At 42.0% G+C, this 24,543-nt stretch overlaps 2 protein-coding genes across 2 annotated transcripts in view; both read right to left on the bottom strand.

The window, feature by feature from the left end:
* The window catches only part of LOC147020138 (microtubule-actin cross-linking factor 1-like), a 212,772-nt gene that overhangs the window by 113,178 nt on the left and 75,051 nt on the right, over positions 1-24,543 (bottom strand). The gene's annotated exons all lie outside the window — the stretch shown is intronic.
* LOC147020139 (uncharacterized) lies at positions 228-22,966 on the bottom strand. The gene is given in 4 exon segments (XM_085896631.1): positions 228-4,873; positions 17,771-18,942; positions 18,945-18,993; positions 19,070-22,966. Coding segments are annotated over 4 exon segments (9,324 nt in total). The 3' UTR covers positions 228-667.

The following is a 24,543-nucleotide window of genomic DNA, read 5'->3' as shown; positions in this document are numbered from 1 at the left end:
TTAGCAGCATCATTGCTGGGATGAATCGCTTGGCAAACATCCTGCATCATTCTTTGGTGCAAATGATCCTCGGACCTCATCCCCGACAATGAGCAGAATCTGTGTGTCGACGTGAAATCACTGACAATAACAAATACTCCACTATAGAAAACTCCATCGGGCTGTGGGGAGAATTTTGATCGAAAAAGTAAAAATCGAATGAATGGAAAAATATCAGTTACAAAAACTTGTATAATTGATATTACAATTTATTCAGGTAGTCAAGTAAGGCCCCATCCACGGTGGCCTACATGGCAGTTGGTGAGGCTGTTGAATGGTTTGGCCAGGCAGTGTACACAATTGCACTCAAAATGCATACATATCATTGTTTTAATACAATCCACACAGGTCATTGGTTTGTGAAATAATTTTGTGCCAAGTAGGAGGCAATTCTGTTTGGTCTGTGAATAGTGCGATTCACATGAAGACTTTCGAGGGGTAAAAGCAACAACCACTTCATCAATTGTCGAAACACAAAGCGATGATGATAATAGCAATTACCCATTGAAGGGAAAGTTTGCAGGTTGTGTACCAAGTCTTAAAGTATGCTAAAAAATAAAATAAAATAAAATAAAAAATGGCACAGATTTAGTTTTATGGTGTTGGCAGCAATTTTCATATTGTGGCCTCACACCAACTTGTACATACGAGGCCTGTGAAAAATACACTTGGAACAGCAATGCAAAGGCAGAATCCATTGTGTGGCACAAGCAGGAATAAAAGGGAGAATTATGATTAGCAGCATTGCAAATAGGAGAGCACAGGTTAGCATGTCAGACACACCATCACACCAATGACATAACAGTAGCGCAGCAGAAAGGTGCCAAAAGGAGAGTGGTGAGAGAAAGGACCGAGAAGGAAATGACACAGCTTTTACAGGATTCAAAGGCATAACAATCTGCTTTTCAAGGCAAGAAAACAGTGTTGTGCTACTGGTAGGCACTTTGGATGTGAATGCTCTTAAACCTTTGGTACCGGTGATGAGGTCTGCACTCAGGTACAGCATGGTGCATTTATGCAGTTTAGCATTTCTACTGCAACGCACCACACGGGGCAGGGTTTGGAGCAATGCCAAACATCTATTTACAAGGTCTCCTCCACTTCCACTTTCCCCTATAAGCATTTTGTCCAGCCCAAAATACACAGCAACCTGATTGCAGGCACACTCTACCGTTGTGATCTGTGGCATCAGCTCAGTTTGAATCTCCTGCCATCTTTGAAAATCTGCAAAACACAAGTTCTCACTTATGGAAAAAGGGTTTGTGGCTTTCTTCCCTGCAAAGTTTTCATCCTCTCCGTCATCGGTGTTTGAAGAAACATTGGGAGTGCAGTCCATGTCCTTGGAGCAGGATGCTTTTTCCATGAGTGAACCAAGAAAACGTGTTTCCCTCTTATTGTCAACATTGGAGATGTTCTCATCCTCCTTGTTGCATGTCCTTGGTGCAGTAGGGCAATTGGTAGAACGGGTTTGCAACTTATTAAATGTGGCACTTGCTGCCCAGAATGATTGTTTTTGAAGTACTGCATTGTTGGGCAAGTGTTCATATTGGGAAAATTCAGGAATAGAAATATTATTTGGCCTTGAAGAATGTGTAAATAAAGTATCACCAGCACAAGGACAAGAATGTTGAGGATATTCAATGATATTTGGCACTGGAAAAGGCTCTGTGCCAGGTGTTAGGTTGTGCCGCTCAGTCATAGAGCCATCCCCGAAAAAATTAACTTTGAAATCGCCTTGAGGATCATGTGTTAAGGGAAAAGAGGAAGAGCCATCATCAATTAGCCGCCCATCTTGTCCATATTCAGGAGTTTCGGTCAAAAAAAACTTGAGGTGCTCCGTGCCAGAGGGAACACCCCCCTCAAGCACGGAGCAATCCACTAAAAAAGGCGGTGTCTTGTTATCTTGGTCAATATTCTGATTGTATTTAGTAGTGGCATTCTGTGTTGCACCACCATTTTCTGCTTCTACATTCCTGGAGAATCCTTCAGCAAGCAATGCCAGGCTAGTTGAAGGACCAGGTGTTTCAGGCAAACCTTTTTCATTCATCTGACTCGATTCAAATCTCATTTGCCTTGTGTTTGAGCTCCAACTCTCTTGTTCAAAACTGCTACCATTCCTGCTCTGTCTGTGACCACCTTGTTCAGTTGCACCGAATGGCACATTCCCTGGAAGGTTACTACCTGACCCTCCACTAAAACCAGATGCTGAGTCTGATCCCGTTTGATCACGAATACAAGCAGCAGCTTCATTCGCAATTGCTTCCAAAAACTTCAATCCAGTTTGGGGATCCACTATAGATGAGTCCAAAGCTTCTTTGAAAGATATGTATTTTTTATTTTTTGGACAAGTAAGACATTTGGGATAAGTCGTCATGTCTTTAAGCTTTTGCACAGTCTGCACATCAATATACCCCTTTTCTTGAAAATCAGACAAAGACATTCTCTTCTTTTTTTCTTCTTTTCCTGGTTCCACAAGACCTCCAGTAATATACTGGACCTGCAGAAGGTACATCGCCATTTCAGGAAACAGCAAGTCTTTAAGCAGTGCTTGAGATGGAGGAATCAAGGATTTGGTTTCCGTATCCCAAAATCCACAATAGGCTTTTTCTGCAACAGTCAGTTGGTCAAAAAGGAAGGTGTCAATTAAATCAGCTTTGAGAGCACTTTCAGTGGACAGGCGGTGTCCAGTGTTGATGTCCATTATTCCACCTGTGCAAGCTTGGGCCTCCAAAAGTCTGCGGCCGGTTGAGCGATTCACAAGTCCACGCTGCATTGCTTCCATCACCGACATTTTCTCCATGTTGCCCACATTTATAATTCCTGCCACAGGGCCAATCTCCTCAGTGTGTTCTGCAAGAGGCTGCTGCTGCTGCAAATGCTGGATGTTGTCCTCAGAGGGGAAAGTATGAGGATACTTTACTTTACCTGTGAGTATGGCGCCCAACTCAAACACTGGCAGATCTCCAGCACGGTATTGCTCCAATGATCTCTGGCTAAGAGTGCCGTTTGCAAGGGCTTGTTGAATGTCAAATTGTCTCCCCGATTTCCGATCAATGAGAACAGAAGATAATGTACCTTCTTCGGCTGAACTGGTTACTATTTCTTCCCATTCGCTTTCTTGCTCAATTAGCTCTTGATATGTGTTCCAATCAATAATACTTTGTCTGTATGCTTCATAAATAGACAGATCTTTCCCCGAGTCGGGATCTATGATCAAAACCTTGCGTTTGCGTACTGAAGATCTACTTGAAAGCTTGCGTTCTTTTGGCACCTCCTTGATGGGAAGAATGTGTAAACCCACTACAAAACGGCACTTCAGAAGCAGCTCTTTGTAAGAGCACATTTCATCAGTTATTGGGTCGTGATAGCACCTGGCAGTGCATGATCCACCGGTTAAGATCTGCATCATCTTTGCATCCAGAAGGCCTCGTTCATGAGCCACCGCAAGCGGCAAGCGCACGCTCAACTGGGGATCTATAATACCACCAGTTGCAAGTTGAGCTTCCAGTAGTCTCACAGCCAAGTCTCGAAGACTCTCGCTCTTTTGCAATACCTGGCCAATTCCGAGCAACTTGCCAGTGTACAAATCTTTGAATCCAGTGACTGCTTTTTCTGCAATGAGCAGTTTTTCTTTAATGTCAAGACTGATCAACTGTTTTTGTGCAGCTTGTTCCACAGTCAGTCTTTCATTCCAGAGTGGGGAAAGAAGAAAACCTGTGGCAGCCTGAGCTTCAAGCAACTCCAAGGCAATACCAGGTTTGAGCAGTCCTACTTTCATGGCTCTGTACACGTCCATGGTCTCATTAGTGGATTCCACCACGACACCAGCGATTGTTCCAGTACCTTGCAAACAGCTTTTCAAAGATGCTGAAACTTCCTCAATAGTTTTCTTCTCCTTTAAGACGAGGCTTGCAGTTTCTTCGGACAACAAACCTGTTTGGATAAGAGTTTCAAGTGTCACCGGATGCCTGATGCCTCGAATACTAATTAGCTTCGTCCTGTCTGTCTTTGCAGCTCCAGCCTCTATAATCTCAACTATTATGACAATAATCTTTATTGTGGATGTTTTGCCCTCTCGATACGTGGATATGATATTTTGACTACTGCTTTCTTGGATCAGGCTGGAATGAAGAACTTCCCATACTGTGAGTGTTTTACCCATCATCTGACCACAAGGAATTGTTATCAAGACTTCCTCCAAAGCCTTTGCAGTATCTTTCATGCTGTACATATATGTTGTGGTCGTGGTCGTGGTTGTGGTCATGGTGGCTTGCTTGACAACAGAAGTAGATGCACTCACTTCGCCCTTCTCAATTTCAAAACTACTTTGTACTGAGGAATCGTTTTGCTGTTCTACCTCTTTTCCAACATTACTCTGAAGCATTGCAAGTTCAAGTCGTTGTTTCTCTAGTGACCGTTTTTCCTGCAACTCTTGGTCTTTCAGCTGATCCTTCAACAACAAATGTTCCTCTTCCCGTTCTTTCTTCTCTTTCAAGGCTTTCTGTTGTTCCAACCCAAGGAGCTTCTCCTGCTTTTTCTGAATGTCAATTTGAGCTCTTTTCTGTTCCCTCAAAGCTTCTTGCATTTGTGCGCACAAGTGGACATTATCTTCCTCTTGTTTACGCCTCTTTTTGGTTTCAACATCCAGCAGGGCTTTCGCATTTTTTAACTCATCCTCAAATATCTTTTGGAGTTGTAGCTTCTGTTCTTCTAAAATGTTTTGTTGCATCATCAATGTTTCTTTCTCAACATTATGTTTGGAAGTTTCTTCTTCAATTCTCTTTCGTAAAGTTTGAGCCTCATGAATGAGATTTGACTCGGATAATCGAGCTTCCTGTAACAAAAACAATGGAAGCAATGTCTTCATCATGATTTTTAAAATTCCACTCAAAAAATTTATTGTGATTATACAGTTATTCGACTTATTACAAATGTTGATCAAGCTGGAAAAATAATTTAGAAATACAAAATGAAAAATGTATTATCTAACTCCCAAACATGACTGTATTCTGAAAGTATAGCCAAAAATGTGACTCTCAAGTGTCTGTACAAGATTTTTCTTCAAAAGGTTGATCAATCTCAAACAATAATTGGATACTCAATTATGTAATAATAAAAATCTAAAAGTCAGGGTAATGTGATTGATAATTTATGTTCCAATGAGAGAATTTTTTGAAGGTGTGGGGAAAACAGTATTTTGAAGAAAACATTAAAAAGCCACCAAGCATCTGACCTAGTCCCTACTCCACCCCACCCCCCTCCCCAACTCCAAGCCTTTTTTTTCAAATAAAACCACTTAATTATTATTTAGATTTGTTGCAATAGCATGATAAAGTTAGAACTTGAAAGAGAGCATTGGTGTTTAAATATGGAACCAAATGTGTTTAAGACACTTCACCGAGAATATACAGGATGAAACAGAAAAGACTAGATTTTTTTTATTATGTTGTAACTTTTTTATTTTACATCAAAATGACAAAACTGGCTTAATATTGTTGAGAAAACAATGGAACAATTTTTTGTTTGAACACAAATTAAAAACTTTTCAGTTTAATAAGAACTCATGTGACAAAATTACGGCATCGTCAAAAGATTTCGTCCTTTCTGTTTCACCCTGTATATTAATGTAAATACACTGGTTTACTTCTAAATATTGTACTTAAAAATTTAAAAAGGTACAAGATTCAAATATCTATGAAAAATAAGTGTGATAATATTCAAGTTTACGAAACCAAAAAGGTACGATGAATAAGAAAAAGTGATGTGTGACACAAACGTAGGCAAGTACAAAGCTGTGCGACCATTCCATTGCCGTACCGGTTTCAGCACTAATTGCTGGATCAACAGCAATGGTGTAATAAAGTACGCAACGTGTAAAGCACCCTCCCATGTGCAATGTCTGTTTCTTTTTTTTACCTATGACATGTCACAGGTATACAAACAAGAGCTCTGCATTGCCATTGTTGTTGGGGTTCTTGTTGGGGGTCAATTTTGGAAATGTGCACCCATTGGTCAGATAACTGCCGGACTACAGCCCCATTGGTCGCTTGACACCACCCACCACGACACTCAGACAAAAATGGTATGGCCGCCATCTTGGTTTTCTGGTGGGCCGAACACATTAGGCCTGTAGGCCTCTGCAATTATAAACTGCCAGGGTTTTTTTGTTTGTTTGTTTTGCGTCGCAAGTTGTCACCACAGTGTGGTCATTCCTGTTTAAACTACAGAACCACTTGGGTCGGTTGGGAGATTAGAACGGGCTTGCTTGTATGCGTCTCTTGTTGGTTCATTGTACAATCCTCAATATAATTACGTAATGTTGGTTGCAATTGGTGGCTAATGATTGTGAGAGAGATGATTGATCGTTTTGCCAAATATTGCAGGTGAGATATGTAATTGGGCCTTTAAAGCGTGGAACTAGAGAGATTGTCGAGATTCTGGCATTACAACTGTTAATGATTTGTTCTATACAGTCACCGGCAATACGTGAGTGGTGAGACCAGTACAGCAGTTAAATGTGGGTGCAAAGCTTTGGGGTTTGCCTGCATTTTGCCATGTATCAATGTTTTTACAATGGAAACACATGGATTTGGTGGGAAATTGTGACTCAGGTTGCCTGGAAAATGGTGACAAGATTGCTTGTCTGCAACTTTCGGACGAGTTGGGAATTCTCTATATAATTTTTTTTCTTTATTATTTGTGCAAGTTTAAAATATTATTGCAACCTGCTCAGAAATATACAGCTATAGCATCTTTAAAAATGCAGATGACACTGTGATTGTCGGTTTTCTTACAGATAGTGCACTGGATGATAGAAACACGATTCAGAATCTTGTTATGTGGTGAAGTGAAAATTTCCTTAAGTTGAAAGACACCCAAAACACTAAAGAGATGCATTTTGACTTCAGGAAATCTAAACTTCAGTTATCCCTAATCACGATAAAAAAATGTTGATATTGAGGCTGTTCACGCCGATAAGTATTGAGGCATAATCATCGGGGATAATCTCTCACAGTCAGAACACTGTAAATCGACGGTTTCTAAATGATAACAGCGCCTCTACTTTCTTCGGCTTCTGAAATCATTTAGGGTAGACAAAACCATGATGAGGCTTTTCTATGCTTCAGCAATTGAGAGTGTTATCTTGCATGGTTTGCTGTGTTTGGTTTAGTGGTGATAAAAAAGGTGATTCACTGCATAGTAGCAAAATAGGCTGGAAAGATCCTTGGAGAAAAGACAGACATAAGTGTCATCTCTCGTGAATGACTTTTCACGAAGGTTTCACGAACGAAATAAATCCATCATAAAAAAAAAATCCTATCCACCCATTATATATGCTTTATGAACAGATGAGGTCTGGAAGGAGGTTAAGAGGCTTGACATACAGAACTAGCAGATTTTTGAAATCATTTGTATCGTTTTCTGTTTGGGTTTTTAATGGAAGTCGGTGATATTAATGGGGTTAGTAGGAAGCAGTGGGGACACTGGAGTTGTCTGCTGAATTGTTGTTCCCTTTGTGTAACCTTGATAGTTTCATTGTGATTTTTGTTGTACTATGGCTATTGTTTTGACATCATTTATCATTATGTGAACTTTGTGAGCCATGATTGACTGAAATTTTTCATTTTTTTGGTGGGTAATAATAAACATTATTATTATTATTACAAAATTATGTAAGTTTTGATACGGAGAAAATAAACAAGAAATTGTTTTGATGAGCATTAATTTGGACATAACGACCTCAATGCAAATGGTGTATTTTGTGTGTAAAACTTCACTACCAGAGGATCACGTCAATCAGCAAAAGATTTGATACTAAAAATAATATATAAAAAGTAAGGAGCGAAATTACACTAAAAAAGAATCGTAAACTTTGCAAAACATTGTAGATCATGCATAATCATATCTAATAAATACAATGAATGATCAATTGGTTTTAGAGAAGACTGCGGGTACCAAAAAGCAAAGAGTTGGATGTCACACCCGAGATGAAGGAATGTGCAAGCTCCAGGGTGCACATCACACCCGAGAGAATCAATGAAGATTCTCATTTTTAAATACAACTTTCCTTCCAAGGAACTTCAATGCAGTAGGAGGCCGTTACATTGCCAACCTATGGTTGTTTGGCCGTGCTCTATACTTTTTAAATGCTGAACATCGAGCAAGGAAGCAGCACGTAGCATTTGTAAAGTCTTTGGTATGACTTGGATGAGGTTTGAACCGCCGACCTCCGAGACTCAGAGTGGATGCTCCAACAATTACACCACCAAGGAATCCTGGCTATTGGAACATTCCTCACGCAGCGTGAGATGAGGTTTTACAATCATGTGTGTGCGTGTCTGTGTGTGTGCGTGTCTGTGTGTGTGCGTGTCTGTGTGCGTGCGTGTCTGTGTGTGTGCGTGTCTGTGTGTGTGCGTGTCTGTGTGTGTGCGTGTCTGTGTGTGTGTGTGTGTCTGTGTGTGTGCGTGTGTGCGTGTGTGTGTGTGTGCGTGTCTGTGTGTGCATGTCTGTGTGTGTGTGTCTGTCTGTGTCTGTGTGTTTGCATGTCTGTGCCTGTCCATGTGTCTGTCCACGTGTCTGTCCAGGCCATAACTTTTTACCACTCGAGTTTTCGTCATCAAATTTTCAACAAAGCTTTATGATGAGAATATAGAGAAGTCAAATTAAGAATTTGAGTCAAAAGGTCAAAGGGTGAAAGGTACCGTTTAAAATACGGAGAAGAATAAGTCCGACTACAAAGCGGACGGGATTCGAATTTTCCGATGCTTTCTCGTTTTTGACTGTGTTTGCAAGGTCATCTGTTTATTGTTTTCTTCATTCCCTTGTGTGTGCACAAACCCAATACTGCTAATCAAAATATTTTTCTTGCAAGATTTCTGTTATGAAAATGTAACAAAACACCAAATTCTACACAACATTAAAATACATAAATACTTAAAATGGGATCGGCATGTCTTGACTGATTCAAAGGAAGAATCATGAGTGATATATTTCATCTCGACTACAATTAAATTATTTTGTAAAAGGAAATATTTGAAATTAATAATTTGAATTTCATGTTTGTCAGGTCAGGTCAGATTACATCTGTGACTTGCTACAGATACCATATAAACCTGTACTAAACTGTTTCATGGTCGGGTGTTGGAAACTAAACGGTCTCCCCTACCAAGTTTCCTGGTGAGGAGGGTGTTTGGATATGGACACCCAGCAGGATTAAAAACAAAACCTGTCAAAGGGTGGAGGAGCTCCTTGTGAGCCAATGACCATCCATATCTAGTGCCCAACTGTGTCTGCGGACGTCCTCGTGCAGTTGGGTTACTTTTTATTATGAGGTTGGTGGCAGGATTTGCACTCTGGCCACCGTAAAACCCTTCATCCTGCAAAACATACCAAAAGCAAAAATAAATCTGAAAATCTACTCCGTGGGAGTACATTCTGTGTAGCCTCCCTTCGCAGGACAGGTAACCGGATGACGGGATTAGGGCAACCTTCCCGGGTCAGAGTGTGGTAGTGTGTGTCGGGGTGGTGCTGAGGTGTCATCCACCAGACGGCGGTCTCCATGGGTTAATGTGAGGCAGTCCCTTCGGGTGGGTGCCTGGAATGTCCTATCCCCAAGAGAGGATGATCACCTGTCTCTGTTATCATCTGAGCTCAAGTGTTTGGACATTGGTATTGCAGCACTCTCTGAGGTTCGGAGACCGGATTGCAGTGAGATTATGGCGGGTGGTTACACCGACTATTGGTCTGGTCGCTCTGCTGGTTACCATGCCCAAGGAGTTGCTGCAGCTGTGTCTAATAAGCTGACTCCAATGATAATTGAAGTAACACTGATCAACGAGCATCTTATGAGACAAAGGATTAGTCACTCCTTGGGTGTCACTTCACTGGTCTCTGAAATTGCTCCCACTGAGGCGAGTGATCTCACCATGAAGGACGCATTCTATGCAATGCTCGAGTCTGTGGTTGATCAGTGCCCCAGGTGAGATACCCTTCTAGTCTTGGGGGATTTCAATGCATCAATCGGAACTGATAGGGATGGTTATGAGACAGGTGTTGGTCCCCATGGGTCTGGAACTGTGAACCAGAATAGCACTAAGTTCCTTGACTTTGAAAGAAGTCATGGACTTCGGGTGGCTGATTCATGGTTTCAGCACCCACAGGCTAATTGCTGGACTATATATTCCAACGCTGGTGGTGTGGCAAATGAGATTGACCATGTGCTCATTGATGGTCACTGGAGGATAATCCAGAACTGCAGGGTCTACCAGAGTGCTCAGCTTGATCAACATCTCAACGAGATGGGGATAGGCCAGGCATCTTCCTTGGGGATGGCTCGACGGAGGCCCTTGGAGTACCAGCGGAAAGTGGACGCAGCGACGCACGACTCCAGCGCATGCTCCCATATCTGACCTGACCTGACATCTCGAATACAATTTAATGACATTATAAAAGGAAATATTTGAAATTAATAATCTTGACAAGTGGAGGTACATTCAAAGTACACCGCACTCATGCCAAATAAATAAATAACAAATCCTTCAGCTCGCATCATTGCCGGGGCGCCTCCAGCGCCCGGCGATGCCGCCTTATAACACATGGAGACAGAATTGGGAGGGAGTGGTGCACTTCTGAGGTGAATGTGTACAAATTATATTTACTCGTCGTGCAGCACATGGAGACGGAATTGGAAGTGGTGTACAATAATTGATTGATTAACTGATTAATTGCATCATTTAAATAAATAAATAATAATCGTAAGAAATTAATTTCTTAATCAATTGACTAATAGCATCCCAAAACCACCACCGTTTCATCTACATCTGTAACTTTTTGAAAATTAAGTAATTCCTCGTATAATGAATGATTCATCGATTAATTGATTAATCAATAAAAAATTACCCTTTATAGCCTTGTTCACTGTCATGTTCACTGTCATGTCCAAATATTAGCTCTCGAGCTCATAAGGTGCCCGAGATATTGCCCATATGAGAAAGAAAATAATTAAGCTGTTAGGATGCTGTCATGCTATATCAAAAAACTCCTTAGCTGCTATCATCTCCATAAAAAATAAAATACCAACACATTCTCATAGTTTAATGGCTGTTTTTAAAAGTTTCTTTGATTAACCAAAAACAGATCTCCCTCCAGCTCCCCACACCTTCAGAATTATCCTAAAACAAGTACCTCATTTAGCCTATGCTCTTGAGCAAGATGCTCTTGTATTACCACCACCCCACAACCCCACCTCCACCACTTTCCTCCCTCCCATGAGTATTTTCTCAGATAACTTTGCATGTGGCAACAATTAGAATTATTACATCCAATAGCGAAGGTGGAAGGAGGTCATATTTTAACCCCTGTCTGTCAGTTTGTTTGTTTGTGAACAAAATATCTCAAAAAAGTTGTGATTGGATTCGGACGAAATTTAGTGAAATGTTTGGTGCGTGACAAGGACGAACAAAATGATTAGATTTTGTTGAAGATCCTTATTTAGATATGGATCAGAGAATTTTTTCAGTGACATTTCACCATTGAGAGACAGGATAGAGCTGAAAACGATATATAGCACGATATCTCAAAAAATTGAGGATGGATTCAGATCAAACTTGGTGGGCAGGTTGGGTGTATAACAAGGAAGAATCGATTCGAATTTGAAGATCCGAATCCGGATCCAAATCTTTTAAAAGTGATTCTTCACCATTGAGTGATCGGGATAAAACGATAGATAGCATGATATCTCAAAAAGTTATTTACTGATTCGGACGAAACTTGGTGGATGAGTTGGTTAGGTGACAATAACAAGATAATTAAATTTTAGTTCAGGTCTGAATCCAGATCCGGCCCATCAGATCCGGCCCAAGCTGTCCAGCCAAAACGTAAACTAATCAGCCTGGCAAAGGTATGCGCTCTACCGAGTGCCCTTCTCGTTTTTTTTATTTTATCTACCGATGTGTTTATTGATGTAGGTGTGAAATAAATTTTGAAGCACCATTTGAGCCAAAATATGATGGCTACTTGTATACTGCAGCTTAGAGATGCGTGCACTCGCCTCCAAGCTATCTCGCTTGGGTTTGAATCCAGACCAAGCTATAAACTGCCACCCTGATGTTTTTCATGCAAGGCGCATCATCAAAGTATGTGCCGTCCATTAGGGGGACGTTAAGCTGGAGGATCTGTTCACCAGCACTGGTAATTGGGGTATGTTCAAGATCCCAGTGTCTTTCACAAAAAAGTAGGCAAATTGCCACCAGAACCCTGAACCAATTACAACTTCTTGCCCAAATTACCTTTGGTGGAAGGACAGACTTGGCCAGCAAATTTGTGAAAGATTTGGGTCAAAAACATTCCCTGGATGACCCCACAATAAGATAGTGACAATTGTGGCCATAAAGTAGTTGTCGGCACACTAGAATTTTGCTGAAACGCGTTTCAGAAATGGATATTAAAATGTATATCTCACATGGCATAATAACAGTGCAACAAAAGCAGCGATTTACTAATTACAACTAATCTGGAACAACAACAAAAAATTTTTTTTTTAAGGTCTTGAGCAGCTGTTTCGACAAAAATAAAAAAAAATGCGATGGGATTGAAAAGTTTGGGATTTTTACACCAAGGAATACTACATAAATGCAAAATAAATGTATGTACCTGAGCGGCTTCTTGTAAGATAACTAACTTATTGAAAATCGTTCTCTTTTCCGCAATGACTGTTTCCAATTTCTCCTGAACCTGCTCCAGGTTGATGTTGAGCTTTTCCCGTTGGGCTCTCTCGATCTCCACCAGCTTTCGCTGTCGCCCGGCTTCATTCTCTGCCTCCTCCTTCTTCACATTCAGCAGCTTGAGAACCTTATCCGATTCTTGGTGTGCACATTTTAAATTGTGCAGCTTTGCAGCCTCGATTTCTAGCTTCTGCTTCAACTCTTTCTCGATCTCTAAAGATGCAAGGTTGACACGATTAACAGTCTCATTAATGAGCGCATTTCTTTCTTCAGCATCATCCTTCGACTTTCTCAGCTGCTCAACAAGAGCTTTCTGTTTTGCTATGTCATTCTCAAATGTGAGCTTTTCTTTGTCAATGTGTTCAACTTTTAATTTCAAATTTCTGGCATCTTCTTCCGCTTTCAATTTTTCCTCTTCGATTTGGGTCAAATGCAAAGTCATCGAATTTACCTTCTCCTGAAATAAACCCTTTTCGCTTGAAAGTTTATCCAACTTATTTTTCATCTCAAACACCTCTCTTTTCACATCACATACTGTTTCTTTTTCAAGGTCTGGTTCACAGTTCTCGAATGGCTCTACACATAATTGAAGGTCAGAAATTAACCACTCCACTGCATCATCATCCATGTTGTTCTCTGACAATTCTCTTTCTAGAGTATCAATCTTAATCAGGTACTTTTCTTTGAGTTGCTCATTTCTTCGAGTCTGCTGCTCTTTCTCCACAAGCTTGGTCTCCAAAGCATTAATATGTTCTCTTTGCTCCATCGTGAATTTTTCTGCCACTGTTTTTTCCATTTCTATATGGCGAATCGTGTCTCTCAACTTGGTAAATTCATTTTCTCTCACTGCCTTGACCCAATTCATTTCATCAACCTGTCCACTCAGACCTTTAATTACTCCTTCATTCTTCCTCTGCTGTTGCAAGAAACTTTTAATTTCAGAGTGAAGCTGTTTTTCCTTACTCAACATCTCAGCTTGCAATAAGCTCTCTTGGTGAAGAACATCTCTGGAAATAGCCAGCTCTCGTTGTGCTTCCATCTCTGCCTTCTCCTCCAGTGTCAGTTGTTCCAAAGCTGGGGCTTGTTGGTTCTGGAGCGCCTGTTCGGGTAGGTTACAGCACAAGCTCGGCTGCTCCTCTGATAAAGTTTGATGAGTCGGTTCTTCTTCTGCTTTATGCTTCTTTTGTGAGCACTCTGCAAGCTCTTTTTCCCGGCACTGCAACTGTTCGTGAAGTCGGTTTTGTTGATGCAGACCATCTTTCGTTCTTTGCTGAAGCTGCTTGAGATTCTCTTCGGCTGCAGTTTTTATCTCTTCCGTTTGCCGACAGCACTGCTGTGCCGTATGCAAGCTTTGCTTCACCTCATCCTTGTGCTGGGTAATCCGATGTAACTGATGCCGAAGAATCGAGACGCCTTCTGCTCGCATGTTTGTCTCTTTTTCTTTGTTCATCTTAAGCATCTGTGATGGCTTTTCTTCTGTTATACACCTCTTTGCTCCTGGCATATCGGCACCAGCGATGGAATAACAAGAAGAACTGCCTGTTGAAAGACTTTTAACCTCATTCAACACAAGCGTTTTATTAGTGGGCAAACAAGCGAACTTCAGTGGTGCCTGAAATGGAGGCCCAGGTGTTTGAGATGGTTCAATGCATTTAGACGTCATGGTGTCTTCTGAAACTCCATGGTTTTCTGCAACATTCCTGTCGAGCATTTTCTTTTCATTTAGCTTCATGGTCTGAAGTCGATAGTTAAGAATCGCAAGGATGTTCTGAGGTTGTTCTGTCTTCTACAATAGAATTACACATCTCAGTCAAGTCAGCATGAACAACATGAGAAATAAAGCACTGGGCATCCACAAATGCCTTTAATGAGGAAAGACATGTTTTTGCATCTTGGAAAATGAAGAGGAGGAAGCAGAAGGAAAATGAGAAGAGGATTATCACCATGAACCCTTTGCAAAAAGTTGAAGAATATCCACTTCTGCACAGCTGTGCAGAATCCAGAAAAGCAAACAATGTAGGAATAAGCCAGCACTCGAACAATCCCTGGCACAAGCCAGGCATCTTCAAGCAATGCAGCTCGTATTATAAAAGAAAAATACACCTTGAACAAGCTCCCCTTTTCTATTATGATAAAGTGGAACTCCTCTTATCAACCCCATTATACGTTGTACACAGTAATAATACACCTTGCACACAGTAATAACTGATGCCACTTGAAGTTTGATTTGGGGCTGGAGATGTTTCCCTAACTCTTCCCATTTCTGTCCAACACCCATTATTACTGTTAATTTGTGACACTGCCTTCTTCTCAACCTGGAATCACTTGCCAATTTGGAAAGAGGATGACAATATCAAGCATACACAGTGCCTTCAGAAAGTATCACACCCCTTGACTTTTTCACATTTTGTTGTGTTGTAGCCTGAATTTAAAATGGATTAAATTTAAATTTTTTGTCACCGATTTACACAAAATACCTCATGATAAAGTGAAAACATGTTTAAAATAGAGGGGGAGCACTCGGTAGAGTGCAAAACCTCCGCCGCCAATACTGCTAGGTCACTCAAGTGAACCTGATATCCTATTCATTCAATTTGACGTCAACAGTGCTCACAGAGTTATAGTTTGCAACTTTCCCTTTTAATTTTAACTTTTACATACTCAATTCATTCGTCATAACTTGATTCCTTGAGACAGAAATTGATTTTACGTGGGAATATCCACCTGAAGTTCCAAAATCAGCCGCAATTATAATTTTGGCATGTTTTCTGTTGGAAATCACTTACAACATGTAGAAATGTATAAAAAAAAAAAATCGAAATTTTGTTGATAAAAAAGTTGCAATTTTTTTTTCTCTAACAATTTTTTTTTTGGGGGGGGGGGGGAGGGTTGGAAATCACTTAAAACATGGAGAAATGCAAAAAAACAAATTCAAATATTTTTTCAAAATGGCCGCCATAGCGGCCATATTGGATTTTGGACCAAGTACAAAATCTAATGGCATGATCCTTGGACCATACCTAACCTCCCCCCCCCACCAGGTTTCGTCGAAATCTGTCGAGAAGTTTTTCTGTAATACTGTTCACAAACAAACAAACAAACAGAAAGGGGTGAAAACAGTAACCTTCGATCTTCAATGGCGGAGGTTAATATTTTTTTACAAATCAATTAAAAATGAAAAGCTGAAATGTCTTGAGTCAATAAGTATTCAACCCCTTTGCTATGACACTCCAAATTGAGCTCAGGTGCATCCAATTTCCTTTTATCATCTTTGAGATGTTTCCACAACTTGATTGGAGTCCACCTGTGGTCAATTCAATTGATTGGACATGGTTTAGAAAGAAACACACTTTTCTATATTATATGAGGTTCCACAGTTGACATTGCATGTCAGAGCAGAAACTCCACCATGTAGTCCAAGGAACTATCTGTAGAACTCTGAGATAGAATTGTGAAGAGGTGTAGATCTGGGGAAGGGTATAAAACAATTTATAGAGTGTTGAAAGGTCCCAAAAGCACAGTGCGCTCCATCATTAGGAAATGGAAAGAATATGGAACTACCCAGACTCTTCCTAGAGCTCGCCGACCAACCAAACTAGGCAACAGGGCAAGAAGGACCTTGGTTAGGAAGGTGACCTAGAACCCAATGACCACTCTGACAAAACTACAGAGTTCTTTAGCTGAGATGGGAAAACCTGCTGGGAGGACAACAGTCTCTGCAGTACTTCACAAATCTAGGCTTTATGGGAGAGTGGCCAGAAGGAAGCCACCCCTGAGAAAAAGGCACATGACAGCCTACCTGGTGTTTGCAACAAGGCATGTGAACGACTCAGAGCATGAGGAAAAATATTCTGTGGTCTGATGAGACAAAAATTTAACTCTTTGGCCTGAATGCAAAGTGCTACGTCTGGCGGAAACCGAGCACAGCTCATCACCCATCTATCTAACACCATCCCTACCGTGAACCAATGGCGGTGACAGAATCATGCTCTGGGGATTCTTTTCAGCGACAGGGACAGGGAGACGTTTAATGATCCAGGGAACAATAAGTAGAGCCAAATGCAGGCAAATCCTTGAGGAGAACCTGCTTCAGAGTGCAAAAGACCTTTGACTGCGGCGAAGATTTACATTCCAACAGGACAATGACCCCAAGCATCCAGCCAAAGCAACACTGGAATGGCTTGAGAAAAAGAATGTGAAAGTCCTTGAATGGCCCAGCCAAAGCCCATTGAGAATCTGTTCAAAGACTTGAAGATTGCTGTACACTGACGCTCCCCATCCAATTTAACAGGACTTGAGCAACTCTGCAAGGAAGAATGGAAGAAAATCCCCAAATCCAGATGTGCAAAGCTGCTGCAGACATTACCCAAGAAGACTCAAAGCTGAAATCACTGTCAAACGCGCATCTACAAAGTATTGACACAGGGGGTTGAATACTTATTGACGCAAGACATTTCAGCTTTTCATTTTTAATTAATTTGTGAAAATTTCTAAAAAAAACCTTTTCACTTTGTCATTACAGGGTATTTTGTGTAGATCAGCGAATTTTTTTTTGAAATCTATCCATTTTAAATTCAGGCTGTAACACAACAAAACGTGAAAAAAGTCAAGAGGTATGAATACTTTCTGAAGGCACTGTCGATGTAAACACTAGACACGCATGGAGCAGTATATTTGGTGCTGCGACTGTACAAATACAAAGAAGACAATACATGGGCTTTGAAGGGATAATGAACAAGCGAATTCCAGAAGGAAGATGGCAAAGTCTGTGGCTTGGTGGCTTCTACAAATGAAAAAGTGTTGAAAAGTAGTTTGAAAAAACAAAGCAGTTTACCCTGACTTTTACATCATAGCACACTAGGTTACCTTCTCCTCAAAACGAAGGAAGTTTAAGCATATCGTCCAGTTCAATAATCTTGCTCAATATGTTTAAACTATCAAAAAGCAATACTGTATATAATAGTGAAGAATTTTGTTAACAGTGACTGTAAACATGCTGTAAAACAAACCTTCTCGGATTCAGACATAGCCCCCGAAGCTTCTTCAAACGCCACTTGCGTTGCAACTTCCACTGACATAAGACTATCTGTCTTACTTTCAAGTTGAGCTTCTTGTACTTTTGCTTCCACCATCACATTTTCAGGGGCACCACCTGCAGGCATCTCGGCAGTCTGAGTCATATCTACCATGACAGATTTGTCCTCAAATTCAGGTTGAGCTGTAACCGCGATGTCAAAGCAAATTGCTTCTGGTTTCGGTTTCTCCCCATTATCCTTTTGTACACTCGCGTCACAAACGCTTGCTTTGTGTGCAATTCCTTCTTGTAAGGTCATCAATTTGCTGGACACTTCTTGAGCTTCAGCATGGGCCTTTTGGGCCTCAGCTTGTGTTTGTAAATGTTCTCTGGTGAGCTCATCGACAACATTCTTTAGCTGCTGTGCCTCAGCCTGCAAAACCGTCCTTTTCCGAAGCTCTTCCTGCAAAGCTTTCTGATGGTGTTCTGCATCATGTCTGAGTTGCTCTTCTAATTTGTCATGCCCACTAGCTACAGTCCTAAGATGCTTCTCTGCATCTTCACAGTGCTTATGAACTTCAAAGACCTCCTGCTGAGCACGTTTGGCCTTCTCCAAGGCCTCGGTCTTCTCCTTCATTATTTTTTCTGCTAGTTTACACTGCTCAAAAAGTTCTTCCTCCACATCTTTTTGAAGTCTCGCAGACATTTCAGCATCTGCTCTCAATTTCTCTGCTTCGGCAGCGAGAACTTTGACCTTTTCTTCTTCTTTTTCCAGTAGAAGCCTCTTTTCTTTTTCTTGAATTTCAGTGAGCTGCTGTATTTCTTCCTGAGATTTGATCTTCATCACAAGGAGCTCCTCCAATTGGATCTTAAAAGTAGCATGCTCTTCCTCCAAATGTTTATTCTGTTTGGCAGCCAATTTAGCTTCATCTCTCATTTTTTCCAGTTCTTTTTCAACAACTACCTGCTGCTTGTCAGACTTTTGAAGTTGAACTTGCAACTTTTCAAGTTGCTGCTCAACCAATACCTTTTGCTTTCCTGTGACCTCAACAAGTTGCTTTTGCTTTTCCAGTTCTCTTTTGGCAAGTTCTTGTTGCTGCTTTGCTTCCTGAGCAGCTTGAACTTTATTTTGTGCCTCATCCTCTGCTTGCTTTCTTAGTATGTCTGCATCTCTCTGAGCCTGTGCTGCCAGTTCTGCTGCATTCTCAGCCTTGGCTCTCAAAACCTCAACATCTTGGGCTTGCTGCTGGCAAATAAAAGCTTGTTCCTCAGCTTTCTGTTTGGCAAGCTGTACCTCTTCAGCAAGCCTTTGTGCTTGCTCAGCAGACTTTTGGAGCCGCTGTGCATACAGCTGTTCTTCTGCTTGAGGCTGCTGAATTTCTCCTTCTTTGTACTGTGAGGCAGCTCGTCTTGCTTGCTCTTCTGCTTCTAATTGTTTCTGTGTTGCTGCTTTAGCAAGCTCAAGTTGCTGGGCTGCCTCCTTTTCTGCTTCTTCTTTCTTTTTCAGGGCCTCTGCAGCTTTAATTCTCAAATCTTCTAACTCCTTCATGGCCTCCAAATAACAATTGGTGGAATATTTTTCAGCTTGAGCCAATCTGCTTGCTTCTTCTTCTGCTTTCTGTTTTTTATCAGCTTCTTCCATAGCTAGCTGCTTCTGGCGCTGCGCCTCCACCTCAGCCTGTGCCTTTTGCTGAGCAGCCTCATTTACTGCAACCCTAAGACACTGAAGCTCAGTTTCCAATTTGGCCTTTTCATTGGCAGTCTTTGTCACTTCCAGGTGGAGTGTGTGAATTTCACACTCAATGGTGTGGCGCTGACTAACTGCATCATTAAGTGTGGCCCGCTGCTTCTCCAGGTCTCCTTCAAACTGGATCCGGAGAAGAGCAAGCTCTTGTTCCGCTGAATGCTGCTGGTCAGCTGCTTCTGCCACCAAGCGTTGGTGTTCTTGAGCTTCTTTCTCTGCCATCATTCTCAACTCCTTTTGCTCACTTTCTCTATCCAACAAAGCACGCTCCACTTCTTCCTTCAGATGCCTTTCTGCCTGAATGGCAGCGACTTTTTCTTCTCGGATATGCTCCACCTCCGCTTTCTGCTGTGCTGCCTCATCTTCAGCTTGTTTCCGTTTTCGCATCATCTCATCCAGCATGTCCTTTAACTGAGCAACTTCAGCTATTGTGTTCACCAATTTTGTTGCCTCTTCATCCAAGGCCCTCTGTGTCATCTCAGACTGCTGCAAAGAGTTTTTCGTAATTTCCTCTTCTGCCAGCACTTTGCATTGCATTAATTCTTGCACCTGTTTCTTCACCTGAAATAGTTCATCTTCAAGCATATTTTTTTGATCCAAAGCCTGACCCATATCTTGTTTGACTAATGTTAGCTCTTCAGACAGAGCTGTTCTTTGCTGCTCAACTTCTTCCATGGATGTGCGCATATGCAAGACATCGGTCTCTGCAGCAAGTTTTAACGCTGACGATTCTTCGGCTAACTTGCGCATCTTTTCACATTCTTCTTCAGCCTTCCTTCTTTGTTCTAGAGCAATCCTTTCTGACTCTGCTCGTGTTCTGGCTTCCATCTCTGCTGCTTCTTTCTGCCTTTCTGCATCTTTTTGAGCCATCCTTTTTTCATTTGCAGAATCCTCTGCTAATGCCTTCAAACGCAAAGCATCATCCATTCTGTGTCGCCAAGTTTCTAGTTCGCTTTCAGCAGCTTTACGTGCTTCATCTGCTTTTTTGGCAATTTTCTTTCGTTCTTCAACTTCTGCAAGCAGGTCTTCACAAGCTTTTTGCTCCGCAGCTCTACTTTCATTGGGTGACTCACCGTGAAGTGAGTTCTCTCGCTCGAGCTCCGTCTCTGCTTGTTTTTGCTCCATCACTGCAGTTTCAGCCAACATTTCCTGGTGTAGAACATTCTTTGCAGCCTCCTTCTGGTTCAGCATTACCTCTTCAGCTTGCTTGCTTACTTGTTCTAGTTTTTCAAGAGCATCATTTTTGGCAATGTTAGCTTCTTCTTCTGCAGCTTTCCTTAGCCTTAATTCTTCTTCAGCTTCTTTCCTTTTTTGTGCTTCTTCCATAGCTAGCTGCTTCTGACGCTGCGCCTCCACCTCAGCCTGTGCCTTTTGCTGAGCAGCCTCATTTGCTGCAACCCTAAGACACTGAAGCTCAGTTTCCAATTTGGCCTTTTCATTGGCAGTCTTTGTCACTTCCAGGTGGAGTGTGTGAATTTCACACTCAATGGTGTGGCGCTGACTAATTGCATCATTAAGTGTGGCCCGCTGCTTCTCCAGGTCTCCTTCAAACTGGAGCCGGAGAAGAGCAAGCTCTTGTTCTGCTGAATGCTGCTGGTCAGCTGCTTCTGCCACCAAGCGTTGGTGTTCTTGAGCTTCTTTCTCTGCCATCATTCTCAACTCCTTTTGCTCACTTTCTCTATCCAACAAAGCACGCTCCACTTCTTCCTTCAGATGCCTTTCTGCCTGAATGGCAGCGACTTTTTCTTCTCGGATATGCTCCACCTCCGCTTTCTGCTGTGCTGCCTCATCTTCAGCTTGTTTCCGTTTTCGCATCATCTCATCCAGCATGTCCTTTAACCGAGCAACTTCAGCTATTGTGTTCACCAATTTTGTTGCCTCTTCATCCGAGGCCCTCTGTGTCATCTCAGACTGCTGCAAATAGTTTTTCGTAATTTCCTCTTCTGCCAGCACTTTGCATTGCATTAATTCTTGCACCTGTTTCTTCACCTGAAATAGTTCATCTTCAAGCATATTTTTTTGATCCAAAGCCTGACCCATATCTTGTTTGACTAATGTTAGCTCTTCAGACAGAGCTGTTCTTTGCTGCTTAACTTCTTCCATGGATGTGCGCATATGCAAGACATCGGTCTCTGCAGCAAGTTTTAACGCTGACGATTCTTCGGCTAACTTGCGCATCTTTTCACATTCTTCTTCAGCCTTCCTTCTTTGTTCAAGAGCAATCCTTTCTGACTCTGCTCGTGTTCTGGCTTCCATCTCTGCTGCTTCTTTCTGCCTTTCTGCATCTTTTTGAGCCATCCTTTTTTCATTTGCAGAATCCTCTGCTAATGCCTTCAAATGCAAAGCATCATCCATTCTCTGTCGCCAAGTTTCTAATTCGCTTTCAGCAGCTTTACGTGCTTCATCTGCTTCTTTGGCAATTTTCTTTCGTTCTTCAACTTCTGCAAGCAGGTCTTCACAAGCTTTTTGCTCCGCAGCTCTACTTTCAGTGGGTGACTCACCGTGAAGTGAGTTCTCTCGCTCGAGCTCCGTCTCTGCTTGTTTTTGCTCCATCACTGCAGTTTCAGCCAACATTTCCTGGTGTAGAACATTCTTTGCAGCCTCCTTCTGGTTCAGCATTACCTCTTCAGCTTGCTTGCTTACTTGTTCTAGTTTTTCAAGAGCATCATTTTTGGCAATGTTAGCTTCTTCTTCTGCAGCTTTCCTTAGCCTTAATTCTTCCTCAGCTTCTTTCCTTTTTTGTGCTTCTTCCTCAGTCTGAAACCTCAATCTGTTGGCTTCCTCTGTGGCTTTTTCACACTGTTTGGTTGCCTTGTCAGCTGTTGCCCTCAGTTGCTCCAGCTCCAATTCAAAAGCAACTCTTTGTTGAGCCATATTTTCTAACTCACCCTTAAGTTTAGCAAAATCTGCTTCAGTCTGTTGTTGTTGTGACAATGCTTCTACAACCAATGTTGTCTGATGGGACATCTCCTTCTTTGAACGGAGGCGCAATGCAGACAGTTCAAGCTTGAGAGCAGCCTTTTGCTTCATCAATTCAGCAGCATCTTCTTGTTTGGTAAAACTCACATCCTCCACCATCAATCCTTCAATTGTCTCTTCCTCCTTCAATCCTTCAATTACTTCTTGTTTTTCCAATCCCTCAGCACCCTCTAAAACTCTCCCAATGGCCTTCCGTTCTGCAAATCTCTGAGCAATATTCTCCTTTCCCATTCCCTTCCTGGCCTTTGGTTTTTCTAATTGCCCAACCCCCTCCTCTAAAACTCTCCCAACGGTTTTCTGTTCTGCCAATCTCTCGGCTACATTCTCTTTTACCACTCCCTTCAAGGCACTTTGTTTTATGAAACCAACACCAACATCTTCTTTTACAAATCCCTTAATGGTCTTCTCTTCCGCAATTCCGTCAGATGATTTTTCCTTCACATATACCTCGGCAGCTTGCTGCTTCATCAAACCCCCTGTGACAAATCCATGAGTAACCACATCTTCTTTCAGATACCCTTGTGGTTGTGTTCTTTTTGAAATCCCTCTTGCAGTGTTGGTTGCATGTTGGTGATGCTTAATTAACACTCCGACTGTTGAGGCATGTTGCACAAATGGCTCTTGAACTTTATGTCGAGCCAAAACCACTTTCTGTGGTGCCTTTTGCCAATGGGAAGGAAAACAAAAGGCAGGATGAAGGAAAGAAAAGGAAAGGAAAGAAGAAGAGAATAAAAGGAGGAAAAGTATTACACAAGAGTAACAGAAAAAGAATGAGTATCAAATTCAGAGTATGAAAAAAAGGAACAATAAAAAGTGAGAAAAAACATGCACACACCAGTGTTGGTGAAAAGTGGTTAGTTCATGATGGTTTCACTTCAGAAACAAGCTGATAACTGGTTTTCATCACTGTTGGCTTAGCTCGAAGGTGACATGTGAACCCTTGTTGTCTCAAGGAAGTAGTACCATTTGTAGTATGGTACCATGAGCTAGTACCATTCCAACTGAAGTAGTCATTCCACAAACATGCTGTGTCATTTAGAGCCAACAATCATGCCATTCGATTTAGATCATTCAGCAATTAATACGTGTTCAATACCTGCCGAAACAAAACGTATATCCATCTACGTCTAAGGTTTTGTGCAATTCCAGATTACATGAATGTGGCTAATTTTAATTATCTTTGGGTGCTAAAAAGATCACGAACAAATTTGGCATACGCATAAAAGAGCGAGCGCACGTGCTTGGCCAAGTACTTAAGAGAAAGAAAGGCAGAGGGGTCGAGAGGAGGAGAGATGGGTGTCGAGACGGGGCAGCGAGAAGCCGACATGGGCAGTGAGGTTAAGAGAGGCAGCGAGGTTGAAACACTTGCAGAAATTTTCAGGTCAAATTTGTTTATAAAAAAAAAAGTTAACAGTTCTGCTATTCACATTGAAAACCTTATGATAACCCATGCAATGGAATACAGCATGTAATGAAGCTGTCTGCATATTTGCACTGTTTCAAGGTGATTATTCTGCTGTGTTGAACCCATGTTACATTATATAGAGGAGTTCCACTGTTAGCAATCTTCATGCAACAACAAACCGGTCCTTGTTATAAAGAGAAGATATTTCAGACCACCTGTTCAAGTGCGTTGAGAGGGGGAGGGAGAGAAGAGAGAGGAGAGAGGAGAGAGGAGAGAGGAGAGAGGAGAGAGGAGAGAGGAGAGAGGAGAGAGGAGAGAGGAGAGAGGAGAGAGGAGAGAGGAGAGAGGAGAGAGGAGAGAGGAGAGAGAGAGAGAGAGGAGAGCGAGACGGAGAGCGAGACGGAGAGCGAGACGGAGAGCGAGACGGAGAGCGAGACGGAGAGCGAGACGGAGAGCGAGACGGAGAGCGAGACGGAGAGCGAGACGGAGAGCGAGACGGAGAGCGAGACGGAGAGCGATACGGAGAGCGAGACGGAGAGCGAGACGGAGACGGAGAGCGAGACGGAGAGCGAGACGGAGATGGAGAGCGAGACGGAGAAGGAGAGCGAGACGGAGAGCGAGACGGAGAGCGAGACGGAGA

This window comes from Eptatretus burgeri, chromosome 9 (assembly GCF_056783735.1).
Source record: "Eptatretus burgeri isolate ZD-2024b chromosome 9, Ebu_testis_v1, whole genome shotgun sequence".
In the NCBI taxonomy this organism is placed as follows: Eukaryota; Metazoa; Chordata; class Myxini; order Myxiniformes; family Myxinidae; genus Eptatretus; species Eptatretus burgeri.
This window is presented reverse-complemented; position numbering and strand designations above follow the sequence as displayed.